This window comes from Haliaeetus albicilla, chromosome 19, assembly GCF_947461875.1.
Source record: "Haliaeetus albicilla chromosome 19, bHalAlb1.1, whole genome shotgun sequence".
Lineage (NCBI taxonomy): Eukaryota > Metazoa > Chordata > Aves > Accipitriformes > Accipitridae > Haliaeetus > Haliaeetus albicilla.
In genome coordinates this window covers 11,762,549-11,787,971 of record NC_091501.1, presented here as the reverse complement: position 1 = coordinate 11,787,971, position 25,423 = coordinate 11,762,549, and the positions used below count along the sequence as shown (strand labels likewise).

Below are 25,423 nucleotides of genomic sequence, written 5' to 3'. Positions count from 1 at the left end.
AATCTTCAACAGACAGTGTGAATGCCCTCCATCGCACAAAAACCCCCACACTTGAGAATTATATTTGCCACTATTGAGGGGTGTGAGCAGAGTCTCTCTTGAATGGTTTACATATACAGGTTGAGGACCTAGAAAGCAGCTGCTGGACTTTTCTTCCTCTTGAGAGTGTTCAGTTTGCACATCTGGAAGTCCCATAATTGCAGCTGGATAGGAAGCTTGCACTTTACTCCAGAGGAGCTTTCCTGTAAGAATCTGAATTTCCGATGGCAAAGCTGTGCTGGAAAGTGTCTAGTGAAACACTCTGTGATGCTGAAAGCTCCCCCCGAAAGATTCCAGTTCCAAATTTGTCAGCCACCTTCCCCCCACTTAAATAGTCCTTTCCGATGGAAAACAGATTTCTTTTCAAGGGAACTGTAGTGTTAGTACTTATTCAGCATTTGGTAAACACATGCAACTAAATTACCACTACAAAATAGATGGAAAAAATAGAAGCAGTTTGCCAAAGATCACTTGTCAATGGCAAACCCAGGCCAGTTCAAGCCTCTTACCCAGATTATTTGGTGTCAAGAGCACCAGCCCTTCATCACTCTACTCTGTCTTTTGGTTGACATACAGGCCTGTAAAGAGGTAGCCAGAATTCAATTCAAACATCTTCACTTCTGAGCACCAGATTGCTTTTCACCTTAAGAATAGATATCAAGCTCTGCTAAAGTGAGTGTGGTGCCTGAAAGCTGTTTTTTTAAAAAAAGACGGGGTGTTACAACATGTTTTCATTTCATCCAAGTAGGAGGAACATCTGGAAATATAGTTGTTCAAAAAAAAGAACATTTATTTCACTAAAGTTAAAGATTTTTATATTGATAAAACTGAAGCAGATTTAAAGTGAGGAATTAAAAAATATTTCCTTCTGAAAGTGTAGGAAAGCGATGCCTCAGGCTAGCAATTTTTCATTAATGAAATTCCAATAGAATTAGTTCAATTCATAAAGAATTTGTATTCATTCCAGTAGAATGAACCCATCAACAACCGTTCTTTCACTCTGCCTTACTTTGAACATGTCTTTTTCAATGACACTTAGAGCAAGTTGCTCTTGCTCTCTCCTGTGAGAGAGACATAGAGTGGAGGCCTGATCCAGCAGCACACACTGGTGTGCGCTGCAGCAGAACGTGAGCCATGGTCCTATATCCAGCCCTGCAACACCAGCCAGCTCTCCATGAGAGAGCACAGCCTTGGATCAGGATGTGGGATCTCCTGTGCCAATGGTGCACTTGGCCGCATCATGATGGGCAAGGCAGGTAGGCAAGCCTCAAGGCTCCTGCAGAAGCCCTTACCATTGCCACCGAGCAACACGTTACCAGAGAGCATATTTTGGTGATAAAACATGCCTGTTTCCACAGGGATTTCTAATTTAAGTCTGAAACAATTAGTGCTCACCCAACTGGTTTTCTTCTTCTTCATCACCATAAACAGTAACTGCATCATAAGTGCAGCCCAGGCTAAGTTCCACAGCAAAGTCTTCAAACTCCAGCTGCAAAGTGGACAAGCAAGAGGGAAGCATCAAGACCAAAACACTTACCCTTCTTAACCACGGGCTGGAGAAAAGCTAGAATTTGTAAGAATTTGGGCATGAATCCCTTGGTGAGTGTGTCATGTTTTGCAACAAAACAGTCTGTTGGCAATCTCAGTCTGACTGCTCCTTCCTGTGCAAGGCTACAGACAGGTCTGCAGAGGGTGAAGCTGGCCTAAGCTTTACCTTAAGGCATTTCAGCCGTCATCTTTACTGCAACACTCAGTGCCTTTTACTTCTGAAGGGTCAGTGTCCCATACGGAGTGCCCTTCCAAGAGCTTTTCCTTCAAGCATGGAAAGTGGGTGATTTTTCATTTGTTTGGTTTTTAATCCAGACTGCAAGTTCTCACACCAACAGAGCAGCGGCAACCCAAGCAACAGTCTGCACACCATTCAAGCATCCCTAGGTTTAACACTGTTTTTCCACCCCTTAGCCAAGGCAGCAGGGGAGGAGAGATGTTGCTGCTTTGAACAATGTAAATGGCAACGTGACTCATCACGGGCTGGGGTGAGCTCGGTGGGATGCTTGCTGCACACAAGTAGCAACAGGCAATAAAAATAAAGAGATGCTGGTACTATGAGTGGGAACTATTATCAGACAGCCCACGCGCAATGAGAAGCAGACACCTTGGTATGGGGCTAAGGAGTAGCTTGGGGGGGTTTGATGCTGCCTTGAGGAAAAGGCTATATTGTTTACAACATGCTCTCTACCTTCCCTTTACCCTCAAATCTGTGCTGGGCTTCAAGATAAAGCTATCCTGAGATGAGATTGGTGCCTACAGACTTCAAGCACTTACAACAGTCACAGCCCCTCCATACATGAGTTCAGAGGTGATGTCTAATTGACAAAATATGCCCTGCAAAGAATCAGTGACCTGGAAACCTTACAATTTACAGTCTTGTGTGTCACAGATGTTTCTGGCAGGATTTTATTGAATCGCTCCTCCGAACAGTTCTTAGTGCAGAGGTTTAAGTGCAGTTTCTCCTTTTATTACCTTTACGACATACTCTGCTGGACCTTCAATGAGCCAGTGGCACTTTGTGTTCCTGGGATACAAGCCAGGCTAATTAGCAGTATCAATCTTGCCCTCTTCCACTAACACTGTGACACTTTCACAGCCCAAGCCTGCAATACTCAGACGAGAAAGGAGACAATTTAACAGACGGGATTATACGGTACTTTTAATAAACCCAAATCAACAACTTGATTTTTAAGGAACCCAGGCACACTAAGGATAGTTGTTATTTTTAAGGGTGTCAGGAAGGAGAGGAAAGGAGTTTCTACAGCGTCAGTGAAGTCACCTGCTTCAGGGTCCTTATGGAGGGCCATGAAGGTGAGCTCAAAGTTTCAGCCAGCGTTGCTCCCATTGGAAACAAACTTAACAGTGACCTGGTCCAGCTCTGCCAGCAGAGGGGCTGGGAACACATCCCCGCAGGCTTTACCCGAGGGAGACAAGGAGCTGGTGGAAGGGTGGGCTGAACATACATTTATGCAGGCAAATCTCACAGCGGTTCATTAGGCTAGATCCCATAGGGAAGGTCTCATCTCACTGAGTGGAGAGACTATTTGGCTTTCATTATGTATAAAATATTTGGAGGCGGTACAGAGAAATTGAGGAGATGGGACTTCAACCAAAACAACCACATGAACAACCAAATATTCCTCAAGGATGAATTGCATGACTAAGGATTAACATTATTACCAACACATCACCATTAGTGCTAAGTTAGAGTGCAGAGGCAGCCAGTATTTGCAGGAAATATTTATTCTCTATCAGTTCAGTTTTAAGCATACCTTTGCGAGGGACAACTGGCCACGTTTCTTTTAGTCTCACCTAACTCACCTAACCTAACTGTACAGCTACCCAGGAATCTGCATGCTTGTTGCACCATATAACCAATTTTGAACCAAGGAAGAGCCAGCCTTTGAGCTGTGTCTCCAATGCATGCAATACTTGCTGCTATGCTAACACATCAGAAACTCATCTGGACACACACCAGCTAAGCAAGGCTAAGCACTCAGTTTATTCTGCTACCCAGGGTCCGTAGAGTGAAATGGGTATGTTGGAGACAAGGCAGAGGTAGCACAGAATTATGTACAGTTGAAAGACATTTTTGAGACACCCATTGCACTGTACTAGATGCCAGCACAAATATGAAGATGTCCCTCAGTCCCACCTGCCCTCCTCCATTTGGGAGTCATGTTTAGCTTTTTAGATTCATAGTGCAAAACCCAAAAGGTTTCTCAAAAGCCAGCTAGATTTGCTGTTCTTCATGACAATGAATGACAAGAAATTATACCCAGTAACCCTCATTCCTCCAAGGCACCCAAGACTTACTGATCCAGCTCTTTTCCATTCCAATAGAGGGACACATAGTCACGGTCACATCCAACTTCGTACTCTACATCTAATTTGGTGAAGTGTATCAAGATGATTTTGTCTTCCAGCACTGTTATATTCCAGGTGCACAGGCTAGAAGCAAGCAATAGTAAAGGCATGTATTTGCATGGCTGAGCTTAGCCCGCATCAGCTCCATCGCAGGCTGGGAGTCTCCAGCGACTGCTTTCCTGCAAGCACGCACCAGAAGCTGACAACTGATGTCACCAGCTCCACGTGGTAAATTTTATCATCTTTCCTCTTGGCACAAGCCATCTGGGAAGACAGTTACCAATAGCAGAGGACTGCTGTGAATTTACTCAGCACTAGGTGGGGACTGATGCTTTCTTACAGCAGCAATAGCTTTGTGCTGTGCGACTGACCCACCGCCAGCCCAGTCCATCTCATTCCCCTGCCTCCTGCAGGAGCTGAAAGCTTCTTAGTGTGAGCTGACATTGATAAGGCTAGACCAAAGGATAAAGGGTACAACAGATCTCTAGCCAGCCGCAGCCATTTCATGAGCGTGGCTCACACAGAATCTGTATTACAAATAGGCTCTGTGTCCTCCTGCCTTCCCCCACAGCATTATCCTGCCCAGCAAGCGTAGCTGGGGATTGGCATTGCAGGGAACACGCAGCAACTGTCATCCAGACACTGCTGAGAGTGGTGCCTGGGCCAGTGGTGGTTGGAGCTTCTGAGCCCTGGGAAACACTTCAGTGGGTGCCCTGAGGAAAATTCAGTGTTTGGCTACTACAGCCAAACTACAGTTGCCTGTTGGCAGGGTACTTACCCTCCAAAGCCTGGGGGTACCAAATGCAGCCGCTAGAAAGAACTGGACACCTTGGGAACTGCACTCCACTGGCACAGGGAGAGGGCCTGGCACAGCACCTAGGGAGAGAAAATTGTTGTGTGGGGTATTGCAGCACAGGCACTATCAGTCAAGGCATGGGCTACAGCACTGCAGTTGTTTCAAACACAAAGTGCTTGACATGCAGCTGAGAGAAGCCTCAGATGAGAGCACACAATTTCTTTCCCAAAGTCCTACTTAAAAATCCCCAAACTTTTGGGAGTTGTCCCGCCAGCACGGTGGGCTTGCATCCATTCAGCCTGTTAAGAGCTGACGTGGCTACTCCAAGCTTGTTTTTAATGAAGCACCACTTTTATGTCGGCCTTCCCTTCATCTTCTAGGGGCATTTGGTCCGTGTGAATCCCAATAGCTCTGCTTTGCAAAGGGTAATGCACCCACTTTGTAGCCACGTGGCTTCTGCTCCTTGCAGATACTGCTCCCAATTAAAAGGCACCTTCTTAGCTGCAGACAGTCCCCCTTTGAAAGCATAATCATTAAGGATCCCTAGCAAAGCCATAATAGGTTGGGTATCAGTTAGTACCAACACCTCAACTTTGATGGCTATGACAGAAATAACACCATCTCTTTAATAACTTGTATTAGCTCTGTCATAAACTGTCCAGAAAAATACAAGTGGCCATCGGGGAGTCGCTAGACCTGTGCCTAGCTATAAAAGGCACTTCTGATAAGCCACTAAAACTGCGGCACTTACTACAGCGCCTCTCTTCCCATACACATTCAAAGGTGTATTTGATGAGGAGATAACCCCTGATAGAGCCTGCACACCATTTCAGGAGCACAACAGCAGTTCAGATCTCGAGCTGGCAAGCACTCAAAGCAGGCTTTTATTAGAGTAGGGCTGGTACGCAGCGCTCGAGGGACACCTTGCTGAGCTGGATGGGCTGCATTCAGCCAGAAAGAGGGCAGCTTGAGTAGCCTTCTGCTTTTCCTTCAGGGGATGCAAGGGTCAGACCTGCTATTATAACAGGGTTTCTGAAGGGGGACTTATCTGTTTAAACCTTTGGTTTTGCCATCCCAAATTGAAAGATAATATACCTTGCTGACGATGCAGCAGCTGGAAATTAAACAGAACTGCTGTTGGTGGAAGAGAGGGAGGCAGCAATAGCACGGCAATTTGGATCCCTATGGTGCTAAAGGGACAGGAGAGGAAAAAACCTCCCAGTACTCATACCTACCTGGTGTCATGTGCTGGGCAATGAAGTCCATGAATGCAGCCACCTGGGAGAAGATGCCTGGTGAGCCCCGGGCTGTGATGCTTCTCTTGAGGGTATCCCATCCCCTGGCACAACTGACCCCCCAGGACACCACAATGGCCAGAGTCCAGGTGCCACCAGCCCTCAGACATGCAAGGGGGCCTCCAGAGTCACCCTGTCCAAACTCCATTGGCGAAGAAAGGTGCCATTTATTCCTGTGCCAGCAGCCCCAACCTTTGACAGTGTTGCATGACTGGCCGGTTTTACTGCAGAAGCTAACACAGCCTTGCTTGCTTCTCCCCAGTCGCAGGGGCCTGGCACTATCCCTGCTCATTCAGCTGTTCTTGTTTAATCTAAAATGTGCCAGTCTAAGCTCTGTTGTTTCACTCCCCTGATCTGACTTGCAGTTTGGCAACCTGCCCTTCCCTGTACACAAACCCCTTTTTTTCATGAAGAATGTAAAGATGAAAGCCATTTCACTAACATCAGCTGCAGCACTGCTTTGAAAATCTTCACGCAAGGTATGACAGAGGGCAGGGAGCTTCACAAGCTACTTCTTGGTTAAAAAATTATCCATGCAAGTACACCCCAAGGAGACTAGTGACAGCCTGGTCAGCAGCCTTCCCTAGGGCAGGGCAAGACGGGTCCCACTCACACTGTTAGGACGAGAAGAGTTTGGCACTGAGCAAACTCCTTTATTGCCCAGTGGGACTGTCTGAGTGAAGGTATCAGAAGGCTTGAGTGGGTGTAAGGGGACATCAAGGGAGAGGTGGGAATTGCCTTCTTTCCAACCTCCTGGTAGCATTGCCCATGCCAGGCTCCCTTGCCCATTGCCTGGAGTCCCACCACTGAACGTCCCCCATGGTTTCTGCAGAGGTGGTGGCACTTGCATGCAGAGATGGAGGTCCTGCTGTTAGCAATGCCCAGGGCAGGTCTAGGCAAGGGGGCAATCATGCTTCAGTCTCCTGCCCATAACCATACTCCTACCCGCAAAAGAGTCCTCCTGCCTTCATTATCCCGAAGCTCCTTGTAAAGCCCTTGCTCAGCAAAGTGCCGACAGCACTCTCAGTGCTCTTTCCTTTCTCCCCAGGAAAGAAGAAGGTTTGTGGGTGGACAGGACAAGCCTGCTACCCGGCAGCAGCCAGGGCAGATGAGCCGTTACCTTGCATGCATCCCCCCTGCCATCAGGAAAGCCAGTGCACAGCATGGAACCCCGCACCGGTGGCAGGTTCATGCCCCTCAGCAGCGCACTGCAGGTCTGCCTGTCCGTGAGGGGCAGCTCCACCTCCCGCAGGACGGGATCCAGCACCCCAGCCACTGCCAGAGCAACCAGGCCACATCCACCATCTACAAGAAAGCTCACGCCTCCGGCCAAATGACAGCCAACAGCCCCATCACCTGGGAGCTGCATCTGCCCCTTCCACAACACCCCGGCAAGAGTGGCTGGGGGGGTCCCGCACAGTTGCCTGCCTGCGGTGGTGATGTTTGGGAGCAGTTTGGGATCACCAAGCAGAGGCACCCAGCTAGGCAGGTAATGCATTGGTTTGTCCCCAGCCAGTGCCTCAAAAGAGGGTTGGAGCAGGTCATTCCCCTGCAGGTTGGACAACAGACATTTCTTTCTTCTCCCAAGCACTCTACTACAGGGCTGGAGACTTGCAGGGGCCAGGACAAAGCCCCCAGCAAGGTGCTAGCATGAAAGAGCAGCCCTGGCTGGGAGACAGCATGATCTCTCCTGGGAGGGCTGCTGGGGAGTGGGGGACAGGCAAGTCTCTTCTGTCTCCTCTACTGTGGATGAGCCCCAAACCACTGGGAATGTAAAAATAAAAAGCAACATTCACAGACATGCCCATTTCCTGTAAAATCTACCAAAACTCAAGCAAGTAAAATTCCTTTGAGGGAATGGCTTTCTGATATCTAGATGAAAGAGTATAAAAGAGGTTTGGTTTTTTTTTCTTTTTACACACAAGGGAACTATTCCCACTTCTGTAGCACCTTGTAAGGATGGCTCTGCTTGCAAGAGGCTCCAATACACATGCATTAATATGCACAGCAGTACTGCAAAGTGCAACCTTCCCTAATGTGCTCCAAGGTCCCATGCTGCAGGAAAACGCTGATCTGCACATCCCTACAGGGGCTGGTTCTCTGACAAGCAGAGGAAACCTGATGAGCAAAGGAGTACTCGAATTTTCCATCTGGCAGGAGTCACCTCTTCTTGCATTTCCATTTCTGAAAGAAAGTGGCTCCTTTCCCTTATCCTTTTATTCCTGCAACTCTGAGGAGAATCCTGCCATTTGACTCGCCCTCAGACACCTCGCCCCAGCCACTAGCTACACACAGTGTCCCAGCCTGGAAGTCTTCATCCCTGTGAGCAAGGCAGGTGGGCTGAACCTTGTCTGCTGCACAGGAAAGGGTATACAAATGAGCACATGAACCCCATGCTTCCAGGAGCATGTCTGATTTACAGGTACAAACAGCATCCTTCAAGTCACACTGTTCCATTTCTCCCCTTCCAAAAACACCACAGTCATATGTGGGTATTTATAAAATAAGAATACAAACCGAAGTTAGTAATTTGTAATTGAATTTATACATGGCAAATTCAGAGACAGAGATCAGGAAGATTGTTAGCTACCTTTGAATGTTAATTTAAGCAGGAAGATACTTGGGAAGGGGACAAAAGAAGAGGGGGAACAGCATGGCAGAGATGAGTCAACTAGGTTGCCTCTGTGTTGGTCTCATATGGTGTGGGAACAGGCCGGTCCTTGTGAGAAACTCTACATCATTCTCCCCAAAGAGCAGTGCTGATCGGATCAGAGGAGTTATGCAGGACATGAAAAACTCAAAAGATTCAGCTCAGTTCAATCCAGACTCATATTGGTTAGTTTTTCCTTGATATTGGGAGAAAAATGGATCACAGTTCTCCTTGGCTGTCTTGATGGGGCATTGGCAGTGCCCAGCCTTCAGAAGGGCTAAGCAGGGAGCCCTGTAGTTTCCTCACAGGTTGTCCATACAGCTCAGATGCTGTTCATGCCTAGAGACATACCTGTTCAGCCACAGAGTACAGGCACACAGGCAGCCGTCAAGCAGCCTTCCTCACACTGCCTGCCAGGGGGTCCGAGCCCTGAAACGAACACTTCTTGGGTCTTATTTCCCTTATTCCTGCCATTATGGGCAAACCGTAAGGCTATTGCCACCCAAGGCAGTTATTTGAGATGCGACAGTGACAGAAGGTTATTTTATGTTGGCTGATCTGCCATCTGATGGTGACAGACAGTCATGGCCAGTTGGCTGTAACCCATCAGTAGCTTTATATAACTTAAGGAATTGCCTTTGAAAAGCCTGGGAAGTTAAAGACTTGTGCCACTTCCCTCACACCAAGGCCCTAAAATGATCTCCAGAGGCTTTGCCTTTGCCTGCAGAAGCACTTGGAGCAAGCAGGTGTTAATCCAGCCTGCTTCTCAGTGGGCAGGACCCTTGCAGCCCACTGCAAGCTAATAGCCCAGGGCTATGGCCAAGAGGAAGCTGACGGCTTTCCGGCAGCTAGCCCAGCAGCTAGCCAAGAGCTAGCGTTGGCACAATGGGGCTGAAGGAAACCGTGCTGGTACAGCTTGTAGGAGGGGAACACAAGGGCACACAGGAATCTGGTACACAAAGAAAGCATAGCCAGAACACATACCCTGCTTGATTCAAGGGATAAACTTCTGGGACAATTAATCAAAGCCTAGGACAACAATTAACCCAACTGTGTTACTTTGATAAGAATTAAGGGTATAACTGAGGGGACACTTCTCTAGCATAGAGAGCACGGGAAGGGAAGAAAGAGGGGTGGGTTTTGCGGACCAGTGCATCAGATGAGGACTTTGCCCACGTAAAGCACCCTCCCACAGCAACGGCTCATCCCCTTGGGCTGCTGCTTACTGTACTGGGCTGGGTGCTGCAGGTACAGCAGGGCCACGTCGCAATCCATGTAGCGCAGCCGGTTGAACACGGGGTGGATGATGACATGTGAGACGGGGATGCTCTGCTCCTGCCTGTCTGCCCACTGGAGATGATGCTCCCCCACTGTCACCACCAGGGTCTTCAGGAGTTTCCTGGTGGGAAAAAAAACAGTGCCGGGTTGATGAGGGAAGGGGTTGCTGCCCCACAGCAAACCATCTCCTGCAAGTTCCCACCCTCACACTGAGACTGCAACCCTCCACAGTGGTCCTGCTCTGGGAACTGGGGCTGGCCTCCAGTAACAGGACTTTCAGCTGGCCTGATTTCACATGAGCAGCAACATGGAGGATTCCCTGAGCTCCAGCTGGAAAAGCTTTTAAATGGATAAATAAGCTTCTTGTTTCATCTGTTACCCATCAAGCCACTGTTCATACCTGGGCAGCACAGAGCTGCCAGGAGGCCAGGGGAGGTGCCAGCAGATTTCATTGCAGCCAGCTTGGTACAGGCAAAAAGACAGCTTATCTTTTGCCTTGGGACTCGCAGAACCCCTGTGCCATTTTTGGCCTTGATACATCAAGCTCAGCCCTTGTTACCTGCAGTCTGGGATCCTAAAAGGCACACGAGAAGCCTTAAAAGCAATGGGAACTGATTGCCAAGTTATTTTGGCCCCATAAATCCTCCTTTCTAATTTTGTTATCGGTGCATTTAGGAGATGAGCAGAGGCCCACATTTGAGAGCTTCACGATTATTTTAGGCAGCTACATGTAGTTTAAATTAACACTAGACAAGTGTGTGCCCATTATGGTTTTTCTGCATATTTCATAAGCAATATAATGTCACAGTTAAACTTAGAGCAATCCACTCCAGCAGAGTCAAAACACCTTTCAGTATTTCTTTTAGCAATTAGGTAGATAGCTATGCTATTAGAGCGGAGTTACCCAGTAAATAGGCGGACAGTAGATCCCATCTTTAGCAAACAAGATCTTTAGCAAAGCAGTTTACCCTCCTCTAGGGAGTCCAGCAAGTGCACTGGGGTGCATGGTGGGACAGTTTTGCACTCAATGGGAGACATGAACTGGGTTCATCAACCTGCCCAGTATCAGGCACTGCCAAGAGATGCCCACAGGAGCCACAAAACTTGTCTGTGTTTTGGCTGTCAGTGTTTCCTGTTACCAATTCTCACAGCACAGGGCACAACAGCAGCGAGCTTATCTTGAGATCTTTGCAGTTAGGGCTGATTAAAAGGTCTGCCTGAACTATTATCAAAACAGGACAGAACTGAGACCTGAAGCAACTGCCTTTTCTCTCCAGACTACGATCACTTGAGAGTCTAAGAAACCCCAGTGCTCAGACAAGAGCTTTGAAGCCTATTTATCACTGTTTTCTAGTAGTTGGGGGGGTGGGGTGTGGGGTGTGTGTGTTTTGTTTTGGGTTTGGTTTTTTTTGTTGTGCTTTTGTTGGTTTTGTCGGTTTTTTTTTTTAAAAAAAAACCCTGCCCTCAATCTCTTCTCTAACCTCCATGGGATTGCACCCCTTCATGAAAGTCCGACTGCTGTGAATTACCACCACGCTATTTCACCCATGCAGCCTTTAGAGGTGCCAGGTCTGGGCAGCCCAGCTTGAGGGGGCTGGTAGACACACATTTTATTGTGGCTGCCTGCCCTGAAGCGCGGCCCCAAGCACTTTGAATCGAGGTACATGGGGTTCAACCTAAGCCTTTGCTTCAATGCTTCCTAGTAAATTAAGATTTATTCCCTCCCCCTCAGAGAAACCCTGCCTCTCGTTTTCTAATCACTTCCAGCCATAACAGACCTGCTTTAATCCCAGGAGGGTGTTTACTGGAACTGGAAAGTTCCCATACTTCCCAGCAATGTCCGACACCAGGATTGCCTGTCAATGTAAACTCTGCAGTAATGGGAACACAGGAACAGTATTGGCAGCGTAACAGTGGAGACTAAAAGCCCTGGCTAGTTTTGCACGGAATAGAGAAACAAGGAGGTGCCTCATTATCAAGGTTAATCTTGCACATAGAAATTTTTATACCATAGCAACTTCGTCATTATTCAACATTAGTCCTCAAAAATGATGCTTAAGTTGAGCAAGAAACAGATGTGAAGCTGACTGGTCTGCAATTACATTATAATGGATTATAAGAGGGCTGGCAAAAGGGCCACTTATATCATTGTCCCTGCCCATTAAGAGGTCTTTAGCATGGCCTGTGAAGCTGGTCTTGCATTAAAAGTACAGAGGCCAATGTGACTGCTAGGAGTAATGGGACAGTTGCCAGGGCTGCTTTTACGAGGAAGATGCAGTGCTGCTTCTGCCTCAGAAATGCTTCTCTTGGTGCTTGCTTAGGTGGGCAGGGACAAAGCCCTTTAAAAATTAGTGATTTAGACATTTAGAAGAACTGTGCTAGCACAGAGATTTCCACACCCTGATCTCTGCCCCCGGGCTGCCCACACCTCAAAGCTCCCAAGCAGCAAACAGGACATATGAATTTGATTTGCAGACTCCCCGAGCCGGGGACCCCTCTCTCCAGGCTTTGGGAAGAAACATGCAGAGACCCAACAGGAGCAAGCAGGGTGCTGGGGGGTACATGAGTTGCTCGAGGACCCATGGCCCTGGAGTGACACATCCCACAGATCTGACTGTGGCAGAGCACTGGCTCCACTCAGCCCCTGTGGGGGGAGAGGTGCATCTCCCGCCCTACCTGGGGACCACACATCTGGGCCCAGGAGCTCCCCACGTCCTAAGGGGAACTTTTGCTGCAAGAGGTTCAAGAGCAAGTGAGGAGGTGAGGCTGACTTACTGCTCCAGGTTCACCATGCAGTGACCACTGCTAGTAACCACGTCTTCTCGGAACAGGCTGCCACCACAGAAATGGAAATGGCCCGGTTTCAGGGACACCTTCAAAGAAAGGGCCAGGTATGGTTTGAGATGAGGTGACTCCTGTTTCCTCTGAAAATGTGAAATAACAAAGATCAGCCCAGCCCAGCAAACAACTTTTTCCTCCCAGTATTAGTGTGTGGGACACCCAGCTGCATCCCAGAACAGAGGGGACCAGGCAGACATCTTGCTCCTCTTGCTGCTGCAAGAGCTTCCCCAGGGCTTAACGCTAGCCAGGGCTCCAGAGGATCCATCCCCCTGACCCCAGCACCCTGCCCTCTCCCTACACTACCCCTTCCTGCCCTTCATACCTGCGTACATTTTCAAGCTGTTGCATGTGCAGGGACTGGGTTTTGGGGGGAGGGAGGTGGCAAACACTATTTTGCCACAGGTGCACATTTGCTCTGGCAACATGCAAACAGGTAGTACTTTTCTAAATAGAGCCATGGCCTGCTCAGTTACTGTAAAGCATCATCCCACAATCATTGCTCAGTGCTTTTCCTTATGTGAATGTAAGCTGCTAGGCAAGGTAACTTTCCTCTGCAGCAGGAGAGCAGAGAGACATCCTCCCTTCCCACCTCTACAATCTCTTTCTGTACCATAAACCCAAGGAAATCCTCAGATGGTGTATGCCACAAAAGCTCCGCTGCTGCATTAGCTCACACCAGCCAGAGATCTCGTCTTAACCATTAGATCAGCTCATTCCCTCCCGCTTTGAGAGCGGGGTCAGCCTGGGAAGCTGGGAAAGGACTTTTAGTGCAGCTTCTGCTCCTGAGTGAGCAGCATTCAATGACTTGAGGATGAAAGAGAGATGGCTCCTGCCTCTCCTCCCCCTTCCCCAAGAAGAAGGCAGCACACTGCAACACAGACCTGCCAGCGCTGCCCTCTGGGCACCAACTCTCTCTCTTCAGCAATATGAGAGAAGAATCCCAGTGGCAGAGCATCCTTTGGGCTCTTCAGGTCAATGGGATGAAGCCCACGCTTCAGGCCTACAGAGAAGACAGAAACAAGAGAGTTTTGCAGTGAGGCAACTCCCCACATGCTCAAATCACCTCAGGGTCTTCTGGCAGGTAGGGAATTAGTGGGACAAATCCCAGGTGTCCCGGCTTTCCTGACTCCAGCCTGAGCTCCAAGCTGAAGGCAATTATATGGAGCAAAATGAAAACACATGGAAATTGCTTTTCTTGATAAGACACTGATGTGTGCAAAGCTGAGGTCTCCTGTGAGGTATTTTCATGATGTGTGTGCCCAGTCATAAAAAAAGCAAATTTAGATTTCATCCAGTAGGCTAATTATTCTTAATGAAATGCAACTGGGTCTTACAAAATTAAGTAACAAGTGCAACAGGTTATAATGATGCCACCTGACTTTATCCGAAGTTTATTATTTCAAAGCTTCCATATCTAAGTGCCCTGTGGCACTTAACCTGAGCAAGTTAAGTCATCATGAAAGATCCTGTCTCTGAACTGAGCTGGCCCAGCACGCAGTCTTGGCTTTGGTCTGAAACACATCACAAGGAGACAGAGCTTTCTCACATCGCTTTTGGCACCGATTGTGCCTTAGAAATGTGGACAGTGAGCACAGGGAAGTTTGATTTAGGGATGGCTGGGTCTGATTAAATTTTAGATGCTTCACTGAACTGTGCAGTTTGAGATAAATTCATGGCAATCCCATTTATGTTTTCTAGGGAAAACCCCACCAGTCCTCACGCAGCAGGGAGGGACGCACCCCCCGACAGGCCTGCCGGACCCCGCGCTGGGGGGACGAAGGCATGTGCTGCTCCCCTGGGTCAGCTCCAGAACATGATCATCACAGCCAAGATCACACAGGAGGAGCGATCTCAGATACTCGGGACACAAAGAAAAGGAACTGACTGCAACTTCTCATACCGGAGGGCTGCTTCTCCAGGCTGGGTTGTGGGAGAAGGGCAGCATCAGGCTTCTGGCTCCTTTGCTGAGAAGAGGACAGCAGCTCTTCCTCCACTCCCTTCTGCTGGCCCTGTGTCTGCACCAGCTAAAAATCACTCTGTTATTCGCTCCTGACCAATGTGTTTCTTATGCCAATAGGAGGGGTCCTCTGCCTCTCCTAAGCCAAGGCTGGGATAAGAGTTCAGTTCCCAGCCAAACAAACATAAGCAATATAATGCTCATGATTTAGGAGGTACTCGCACTGTATTTGCTCTGGCGAGAGCCTAGAATAACTCACTAGAGTCACCAGGAGACTGAGTCTGGATCCAGAATGTTACCAACTATCACAATGACACCCCTCCATCCCTCTCTTTAACTTTGGGTCCTATGTCCTCTGTGTAGGCTTGAAGGCAATGCTACTTGCTTAACCTTCCCATCAGGTTGACAGGCATTAGAAAGCCCACCAATCTCTCACAACACCTTATCTGAGTGCCAGTGAACTGAACTCAGTGCCTGAATCTTTCTCCTCTACCCAGATGGCCAACCATCCCAAGACCTCAGCAGCAACAAGCGGGACTCACCCCACAAGGTTGTGAGTGAGGATCCTTGCGCAACTCCTGCAGCACTCCTGGCTGTAGAGGTGCTCACTGAGCTCCTTGCTGCTCTGTTCAGCTAAGACCAGCCTCTCTCTCCCTTTTTTAATAGCATTTTATCATATTCCCAGGGCACTCTCTGGCCTCAAAGCATTTGAATACTGCAGAAAAGCTCAGTCACAAAATCAGGCACAATTTTCTAAGCCATTGAGCTGGACCAAGCTCTCCCTAGCCCTTGCTGCTGACTAGCTTTTCCAACGAGAGACTGTGGTGATTATTGCTATAGCAGCAAATCTACTAGCGAAGTATAAAATAAATAGACTTTATCAGGAGGGTAAATGATGAAGAAAACACCATTCCTTAGGCGGAGAGAGAAATAGCATTAGCAATAGCAGAAGGACCAGCATCCTATTGGAGCAGTGTGGGAGGGATGGCAATTAGCTGGTTATACCATCTCTTACCCCAGCTGGGCAGTTCTTTTTAGCACTAGTTTCATTACCAGGAGCAAGTCACTCTGAAGATCACTGTTCTTCTGCCCAACTTGACCCCTTTTGCAGCCTGCCCTGTGCTTATTTTCCTCTCTTGCCTACAAGCATCCCTAGGAAAGAAATTTTTACATGGATGTGGGAGCGGCCCAGACAGGGAGTTATAAATACATTAGCTGCTGCAGGAGGATGTGCAAGAAGGATTTGAGAATATGTTGCCATTCATTGCTCGCCTAGACCCTTTTCTGACCCAAGTGCCCCAGGGTCACCAGTTAGCAAGCTCAGTGGGACCAAGCTATTTCTCTTTCTCGCACAGCCACGGGACCACACCACAGCTGAGCAGCCTGCATGGGGAACAGCTTACTTGCCACAGCAGCCAAGGAGATGGCTGTGGCAAGCAGCACCTAGATGGGGAGGGTAAGAAAGGCTTCCAGTCCCAGCAGAGCTACAGTAAGGGCAGCCCAAAATCACTCACCAGAGGCAAGCACACCAAGCCCTGGCATGATTTGTGAAAACTGACTGCTTACATTCACTCGCCTGATAACTTAAAAGAGCAGATAACACCAGTGCTTGCTGCTGTAGCCCACACAGTGGTGCACATCTCCCCACAGCCCGCACACAGGACTCACCGGTGGAGCGAGAAGGGACATGAGCAGCAGGATGAGCCCTGCTCCCACCATGGCCCAGGAAAAGCACCCAGTGCTGGATCCCAGGCTATGCTCTGCCACACACAGGAGGAACAACCCTCCTGGTGCCTAACAACCCCCTTTAATAGATGAGAGGGCCAATCAGTTTTGGCAGGTGAGGCTGCAGGGCTGCTCCTCAGGTGGGTTTGGAGGCTCTCTTGCCATGTCTCACTGGGGGTCACCAGCTCCCTTGGCTCTCTTGTTTGTAGTTTGCTGCCCGCTTCCCACAGAGACAGCGGCAAGATCTAATATCCCCCGCCTCACCACTGCCACCGGCCCCGAGCTGCCTCAGCCCTTGCGGTTTGAAAGAAATTTCATTGCTTTTGCAGAGGAGGATTAGCCCAGGCAAAGGCGAGTCCAGTCAAGTTCCTCGCCCCGCAGTCTCTCCTCACCCAAGCTGGCTGGGGGAGCCCCTCTGTAAGGCATGGCAGTGTGTTTCTTCTTCCTTCCCAGAGGACACCAAGAGAGCTGTCTGAAACCTCCAGCAGCTCCTCACCTGTGAAGCCATACATGGGGCTTATGGAGAGCCTTAAGTAGCTGCCGTAAGGATGAAAATGATTGACCTTTTTTACAGGGAGAGCCGTTATCCACATACCACAAAATCAAGCTCCATTAAGAACCCCTGCGCTGTTGAGATCCAGGAGAACTTCAGGGTGTACGGGCTGACTTCAAAGTGAGCATGCAGTTCCCCTACATGCTACAGAGGGTTTTGCACACACCAAGATGGCAAAAAACCACTACGGCTTGTGTTCAGGGCTTTCGATTCTCTTTCAGGTCTGTTTTCGATGGAGGTGTTTATCACCATCATGATGCCCTGAATGAATCCAAGCCCTAGAAGCATGCAGGAGCATCTGGGAACATCTGCCAGGAAGAAGGGAATTAGAACAAAATTAGTTTCTTTTTAATTTCAGTTCTGTTTTTCCCTTTGCACTCTGTAGACTTAATGTTGCTTTGACACATTTCTGACAGATGTATAAAGCCTGACATGAAGAGCTTATGTCAGTATAATGTGTCTGATCATCAAGACTGTGTAAGCACCAGCCCTTATCCTTTCTCATGCTCAGGCTCCAAAAAATGCCTGCTCCAATATTTTTACGTGGCCAGGCTCAAATACACGTGCTGCATAGTTGCTCCTACATGAGCAATCACTGGGACTCCTTGGACAGTAAAATGTAAGTCAAGTGGAGTAAGAAACTTTGGCCCTTCCACCTCCCGAAGAACTTGTTCATGGTTGGTCCTAACGAACAGACTGACTCCATAGCCAAGAGAACAAAACCAGACACTCCACTTACTTTTCTTACTTTTTATATAAAATAGACATTTACATACATTTTCTTTTGCAAAGACTTCGAGCATAACTCCTTTATGTGAAATCTAGCCATAAATCCCACAGTGAAAAAAGCAAAGACTTTGCAAATTCCTGTACCACTGACATACATCCAGCTGCTGCTAAGTGTGAATTTATTTGTAAAAGATTTCTAATCCACGGGCTGTTTTCTTGTTTTTTTTTAAAAAGATATGCACAACCGATTAAAAAAAAAAAAGATACAGAAATAAGAACCATATGAACAACAGGCAATGCAAACAGCTCCCGCATGAGAGGAACACGCAGCGCGACATCCACTTCAGGCAGAGATTTCTACAGTAATACAGTTGTAGAAGCCATAACTTTTACAGAGGATACCACTGGGGGTATTTTCCAGAAGAAAAAATTTTCAGCAAGTCAGTACAAACATGGCAATGAACTTTTGCACAAAGTTATCGAGATTACCTGAAGCAACTTTGCCACATTGAAACACTAGTGTATGCCGAGCGCTTTTTTTTCCTTTTTTTTTTTTTTTTTGCTGCTGGGTTTAAATGTACATGAAAGCAAAACAGTGCATTTTGAAATTGCTGCAAGAGACTGAAGGTTGGGGGGAAAAAACCTCTAAGGGCTAATTTTTTCCAAAGATTGTGCATAATTGCATATATGAAAGATAGAAAACGAGCACTTGGTCAACTTAATCACATACAGATTGAGGAGACTTAAGCATATACCAACTGTTTCACCAAGTTGGAGGACAAATGGGGCAAAAGATCATACAACTATACTCTAAATTGCCTAATTATCAAAATCAGAATGACAATTATCTTCTTTCACCAAGTATTGTACACCATATCTGGCCTGGTTTCTGTACCTGTTGAGAAGCTTTCATAGTTTTTAGATAATTTTAGGGGTGTCCAGCCTCCCCTGCGAGTTAGGTTCTTTACTGTGGATTTTTTTTACTTAGACTTCTTCCACCCATGTGCATGCATGCACACACCCTGTCCTCGTCAAGATCTCTGGAATGAAGGCCATTTGCACTGCTGCATTCACTTACTGTTTGGCCAAAACAAGCTGCCTGCACATTTGTAGGAAAGGCTAGTCCAAGGAGTCTATGAGAGAGAGAAAATGCCCCCCACTGCATCATTTATCCCAGGGGATGGAAAAGGAAGGAAAGCAAAGAATGATGGACTTTAAATAAGCAATAAAATAAAACAAAATCCATCAGCTGAAAATATTATTCATGTGGAAAGGAAAAAGCAACACAATTATTATGCTTTTCATTTAGGATTAAAATGCACAGTGAGTACATGAGACTCCTGTCTAACCAGCGTTCTGTTAATTCTCCACTTTAATATTGGTGAGCACTGAGGTTTAGCCAATGCAACTTGCAGAGAGAGTGAACCTTCCCCCACCAGGTAGAGCTTCAGCCATTTATTAATTTTTAATCTCTGCTAACCATGCTGAGCACTGGAGTTGGCAGAAAACAATGTATTTATAACTCATTATTTTAGAAGCTGCGCAATGCTAGAGGAAGAGGACATTTCCTATGATTAATTAAGATAATATCCAGTTTATCACAAGGTAAGTCGCTCAATTTATCTTCCACAATAGCATTCCATTTGGGTGGAGGTAACCCATTTCGTATCATAATCCATTCTTCTTCTTTGCCTGCAATAAACCTTTCACAAGATTAATGTCCTGAACAAACACAGTGTTTCAGCATGGATGCCAGCGAGACAGAGAGTCAGCTCAAAACTTCACAAAGGTTTAACTGCTTTGGTATCTCATGGTCTGAATCGTTCTCCAAATATGCTGCCAGTTTGCAGACCGTCATCTGCATAGATGGGGTATAAAGTGCTGGTTCAGAAAAGCAGGGTTCATTACCAAGCCCTCCTCTCTCCATAACTACCATAAACCCAGCTCCAAAATGTGGAGAGTTGGCCTTTCGGCATATAAACGTAATCCGGTTCAACTGGGATTAAACTCTGTGGATAAGTTACCTGCCTAATTCAGGCAAGTGGATGAACATACGCCATGCCTTCCAACCAAACCACCTCCCTCACCGGGAGGATGGTCTCATCTTTCTACATTATTCTGCAAGTAAGACAGTGTTGCAAAAATGGTAATCTTTCTCCAGGATCTGGGGGGGGGGGGGGGGGGCGGCAGGGCAGGGGAGGGAGTACCCAAAGCTATGTTATACTTTTACATGTGCACCAGTTTTAGGAGGTCAAGATGGCTTTGATCAGGTTCTAGGACAAGAACAAGACAACAATTTCTACCAGGTCTCTCAGCCAAAGTTAAAAACACAAAACCAAGTCTTTCCCCTCACAAAGCATTGCTATAAAAAATACAACTTCTTCTATATTTGAAAAAATATGTTTCATCGGCCACAATTTAAAGCCACACTGCTGTGGGGCTTGTAGAATATATAGTATTTATTTAATATATCTTTATGAGGCAAAGTTTATAGCTGATACATGTTTTTAATGAGACGTATCTCCCCCCACCCCTATCCCCCACGCTTCGGCTACCTGTCAGAGCACCCAGCAGGTGCCTCCTCCACGGGAGGCTTAGCATGGCACTGCTGTCGGGGGCTGCACCAAACACAGCCCTGGCAGCCCCCAAACTCGCCGCCACGCGGCAGTACCACGGGCAGGCAGCCAGCTGGGGCACAGGGGGCTTTGGTGAAGCTGCCCCAAAGGCAGGCTCACCTTGGGGAGAGGCAGAGAGCTTTATGGTCCAGATACCTCTGAATACCCCAGTAACGAACCATCTAGAACTTTGCAATGCACGGTGGGGAACCGACTGCTCTCAGAGGACATTTAAGCTTTGGTTTCCCCATCCCACAGGACTCTGCTGGTGCAACCCCATCTCCTCCTGGCCATCCTGGCAGTGCCAGGGCTGTGCAAAGCTAGTCCGTGCACGGCATCCAGCAGAGCACCTGCACTGGGGACCTGCAGAAATGTCAGGTCAGCAAGTCTACAGCCACAAGAGTCATGTGGAAAGACAAGGGTTGCTGATGCAGCCCTAGGACCTCAAACCTGCCCTCGGCCCCGCAAAGCAAAGTAGGCTGCTTGGGCTGGGGCAGAAGGGAAAATTCACCAGCAAAAGACTGACTTACTTTGGTCCCAGCTGCTCCCTTGGGAAGCTGGTTCTAAGGGAGAGAGCCTAGAAACGTGTGTCACCACCTTCTCCCCCTGATGCTCTCTTCCTCCCACCTTTGCCCAGCTTTAGGCACTGGCTGGTCTTCTTGGCCAGTGGGGACCAGTACCTCCCATGTCCAGCCCCATCTCGGTGGGTGCTCAGTCATGGCTCTAGCAGGTCCACAAGCCCTGGCAGGGCAGATATCTACACCAGTCTGGACTCCCTCTGAGCTCCAAATGCAGTTGGAGTCATGTTAATCATTTGTCTGTAATTTGACCATCAGTAGCATCTAGACACCGAGCTTTTTAAATGAAGCCAGCACAGCCACCAGCGCACAGCTGTCCCATCACACTGAGCAAATCTGGAGCTTGCTGAGGTGCCATGGCCAGCACCAACTAAACCTGGTCGCCATGTGGTTCACTGCCACACAGGCTTTTCCTGACAGATGTGTACCAAGGCATCGCATACCTAATCTGAACTGTCCTTTACTAATAATGCCAAACCCTTGGCTGCTCTTCTGCAGGGACTGGCCACAATCAAGCTCAAATATAACAACTTTTACAGCAGTTTCCTGCTGCAAGAGGAACAAACTGATGAGCTACCCCGATGTCCAAACCCAAAGGCAGTGGCACCAAGCACAATCCCACTAACACTCTCTATGAACTGGTACAAACCCTGGTGGAAGCAGCAGCAGTGCTGTTATTGCAGTGACAGTATGGTCCAATGTGCTCTGCAGCCATATGCTTCAGAAACATCATTAGGGGGAGTTATTCAAGCACGCCTCGGTGGTACTGCATTTTTCTAACTTCAGACAATACAAGTCACAACGCCCAGCCATGTGGCCAGCTGTGAAGGATACTGCCCAATTCATATAAAACAGAGAAAATATATTAATTATTTGATTATTATAAGTTAAATAAATAAAGGTCAAAAATAAAAGCCCCAATTCTGAAAAGAATTTGTTTTCCCACTTCAGTATTTAAAAATATAGATTTATGACTGATCAGCTATAAGTCATTTTCTGTATCTTTTGGGGGAGGGGGTGAGAACACTTTGACAAAGTGTTTTATCAGTGTTATCACCATGATAAACAGGCTTTGTCCCTGCACACCCATAAAAAAGCCTCCTTAGTACCTTTCCAGGCTAGGAAATCTTCCCTAATTTCTCTGTGGCCTTACTTTACCTCCCATATTGATCAGATCGGTTGTTTGGGTTTTTTACTGGGGACTGGACAGGAGGACAAGTAATCCTAGAGCTTCCCATTGCCTTTGGATGCTTCCATTTTTTTCAGAGTAATAATTATTTGGCCTGGAGGGAGAGGGCAAAGGGTAAAGCCATATGATATTTGACAATACTGACATCATGAATCTGAATTACTATAAAATTACTATCTTATGAGTAAAACATTCAGGTGAGGTTTTCCCCCAAAGGATCATTTGTCCTACTTGTAGAATCATCCTTCTAGGGTGATATTCAGATATCATTTTCCCTTTCTTTAGAATAATTTTCAAGTCACATTTAGAGCTGTAGAAGTGGCCACCACTTCCTCAGCATTAACCCCTTGAAACCTTTTTATGTGACCATTATGACGATCTTTCCTGGCTCAGAAGGACCTGGCAGCACTTGCAATGAAGCCCATCAGTGGTACTTCACGTGGACAAGGTGAGCCTGTGTTGAGTAACATGAGGTTCTACTTCATCCCTGCTGCATTGGATGCGTGCTTTGTCTCCATGGTTTCCCCAGTGATAACCAAGATATTGAAGGTACATGTCCCACCCACACTCCCGGTGTGATTAAAATGGGTTCAGCCTAAACATAAATCTTGATTAAAGGAAGGTTTTCATTCATTCTCCAGCATGTCCCACAGGAGCCGAGTGTCTCCTGTAACTTTGGTCAAACATAAGCATGCATTCAAAATTTGCCTTCCGTAATTCTGAGTCCTATCAAAGTTCCTTCAGCTCAAAAAAACTTTGAGCAATAGGCTTCCACCATACTCTTCTCCAAGGGGCATGAGTTTCTTTCCACTGGTGACTCAATGCTATGTTTGGTCTTTCTCCTGGACTTCCTGAAACCGTTTCTCCAAGCGATCCAGCTTGGCCAGATTCTCCTTCAGCAACTTGCTGTTCGGAACCAGCTGTAAGGCTTTCTCATAGTAGCCACGGGCAGTGATGTAGCTCCCCTACAAAGAAAATGAGCGAACAGATCTCATTCACATTCCCTGACATAGAAAGTTCATTCCTTGGGAACAGGGAAGACCGTAATACAAAGGAAGAAGAGTTTATAAAACTTAATATTGTTAGGTAACAGGAATACTTCCTCATTATGAAATGGATCACTGAGTGCCGTTAGCCTAAATTTGATCAAACACACGTGGCAAGAAGTAGATTTACATTTTTCCCTTACATTGTACCAGAAGAGTTAATTTTACTCAGCAATGGGATAGCTTAAGGATATCAGACAATGTGACTCCTTAAGACTCAAATCATAATGATATGCTAAAGTATTCAAAAAGATAAGCAACCACAGGGCAGGCTGTCTATTTCCATAATTTCATGCCAGTATTCTGCATTAGACATCTTTATTAAATTAATTAGGTAGAGAGGAATCTTAAAAGTCGACTCACGGTGACATTTTTCTAGCGTAGGTCAACAATTGAAGCAGGAAAACTTTAGAGATGGGCAGGTTGTTCTTTGCAGCCTGCCCTCTTAAAATAGGAGATTTACATTACAGGATAAATATTCCCAAGCAAACTGGTTGCGAAATTCTAGTTGGGGTGGACAGACTTTCCTTCTTCTTGGATAAAATATCCTGGGGATGCTCACTGTTCACAAACATGCAGTTCTTGGCAATCTGAAACAAATTTAGCTTTCTGTCCTGCACTTGACAGCTTAAGGAAAAGCAAAATTGTCATACCTTGATGTGCTCAATGCCTCCCATATTCATCCAGGCCTGTGCTTGGTCTGGGTTGAGCTCCACAGCCCGTTTATAGCTCTACATAAACATGAAACATTTTTAGGTTAAGAGTCTGACTCTTCAAACAAAACCAGTGCTGGAGGAGAAATAGAAACGAAGTTTCCTCTCCTTCTGATTCCATTTAAAATACGATTTCAAATTCTCATATACAATGCACAAGCTGAATTTCAGTTTCTTTACAGCAGAGGCAACATAATATAGCGCTGAGCTCATCTTGCAGCTTTTCCCTGCCCACAGCACCATATGAGGAGCCACACCAAACCCTGCAACCCTCTCCCAGCCACCCTGCACCCCTGGGGTCTCCTGCACGTCAGGGTCATCTCCTTGGGCAGGTGCCTGCCAACCACAAGCCATGCATGGGCTGTGATGCTCCTTATCTGCAAGGCTTTAATTTGGAGCTGGCAGCAGATGATGGTACAGCCACTTGCCTGGAGGTTTCACAAGGACCTGAGGGCAGTGCTATCCTGCCCCACTGCTTCTGCCACTGTGCACGGGAGAAGCAGCAACAGGGACCTTCTGGAGTCTTGTCAAACAGCACCGTTTTTATGGTGTCACAACAGGAAAGGATTCAAATCAGGATTAGACATCTCTAAGGATACTGAGAGTATTCGGAACCATCCCAATAATATTCTGTGCTATATTTAATGCTAACATAATTTCTGAGCTATCAAGCCTCTGCTTTACAGGAGAAGCCAGTCTCTCAGCTGTTAGGTAATGAGGTGAGGTATAACAACATGGTGGGCTCTCACAAGTCCCCAAGCTTCCAGCTGAGCCACCTGCAGTTGGCCATTGCCAGCAAGAGGGGCTGGGGCTGGACGGACCACGGGTCTGGTCAATGAGAAAAGGCCTAGGCTCCTCCATAGTCCCACCATGACTCTGTACTTAACCTCTCAGAGCAGGGAGCTGTATTTCCACACAGGAATGAGAAAAAAGTTGCAACTAAGTCTGGCAAAGTTAGCTGCCCCACAGCTTTAGCTGTACCACTGGTGAACTGCTGAGTTCCCAAGGCCAAAAGCCAGGGTGCATGCACCAGGGAGTATGAGATGCAATGAGCTAACTCTTATCTTTTAACTGAGAAAACTATCCATAGGGCATAGAGCAGTCATACCTCAAAAGCTTTGTCAAGGAGATTCTGTTCTCTTAGCTGGTTTCCTTTAGTGAAAAAGAGCTCTGATATGACTTTTGGATCCTTTGGTTTTAGCTGAAGAGCTTTCTCTATAGCTTCAAGTGCCTGTGAAAAAGCAAGAGGACATTGTGTTACTGTATTCTGTGCCTTTCCACTTCTCACACTCTCCTCACCACTAGGCCCTCCCAGCATAAGAGTCATCTTCCTCCCTCCCTTTGCCCCACACTGTTAACACATGTGGAAATGAGTTTTTTAGGTGCCTGTGGCTGATGGGCAGCGGGGCTGACAGCAACAGGAGCAGTAAATGGTAAGAAAACCACACTGCTTAGCTTCAGTCCCAGTACCTAGATAAACAGAAGGCTTTAGTGAAAAAAT

The 25,423-nt window shown here is 47.2% G+C and overlaps 2 protein-coding genes across 4 annotated transcripts in view; both read right to left on the bottom strand.

Annotated features, from left to right (window-relative positions):
* Nucleotides 1-21,095, bottom strand: part of OVCH1 (ovochymase 1) — a 69,549-nt gene extending 48,454 nt beyond the window's left edge. The window contains 13 exon segments of the mRNA XM_069807045.1: nt 1,435-1,603; nt 2,563-2,701; nt 3,907-4,079; nt 4,736-4,833; nt 5,989-6,181; nt 7,169-7,323; nt 8,307-8,402; nt 9,925-10,179; nt 11,804-11,847; nt 12,752-12,900; nt 13,699-13,817; nt 20,337-20,516; nt 21,077-21,095. Coding sequence (XP_069663146.1) covers nt 1,435-1,603; nt 2,563-2,701; nt 3,907-4,079; nt 4,736-4,833; nt 5,989-6,181; nt 7,169-7,323; nt 8,307-8,402; nt 9,925-10,179; nt 11,804-11,847; nt 12,752-12,900; nt 13,699-13,817; nt 20,337-20,516; nt 21,077-21,095 — 1,789 coding nt within the window.
* Nucleotides 17,788-25,423, bottom strand: part of TMTC1 (transmembrane O-mannosyltransferase targeting cadherins 1) — a 146,840-nt gene continuing 139,204 nt past the window's right edge. For all 3 annotated transcript variants that reach the window (XM_069807624.1, XM_069807623.1, XM_069807625.1), the window contains 3 exons: nt 25,031-25,153; nt 23,863-23,940; nt 17,788-23,128 (listed from right to left, as the gene is read on the bottom strand). In XM_069807624.1, the coding sequence (XP_069663725.1) occupies nt 22,988-23,128; nt 23,863-23,940; nt 25,031-25,153 (342 nt within the window). In that variant the 3' untranslated portion in view covers nt 17,788-22,987. The remainder of the gene's footprint in view (nt 23,129-23,862; nt 23,941-25,030; nt 25,154-25,423) is intronic.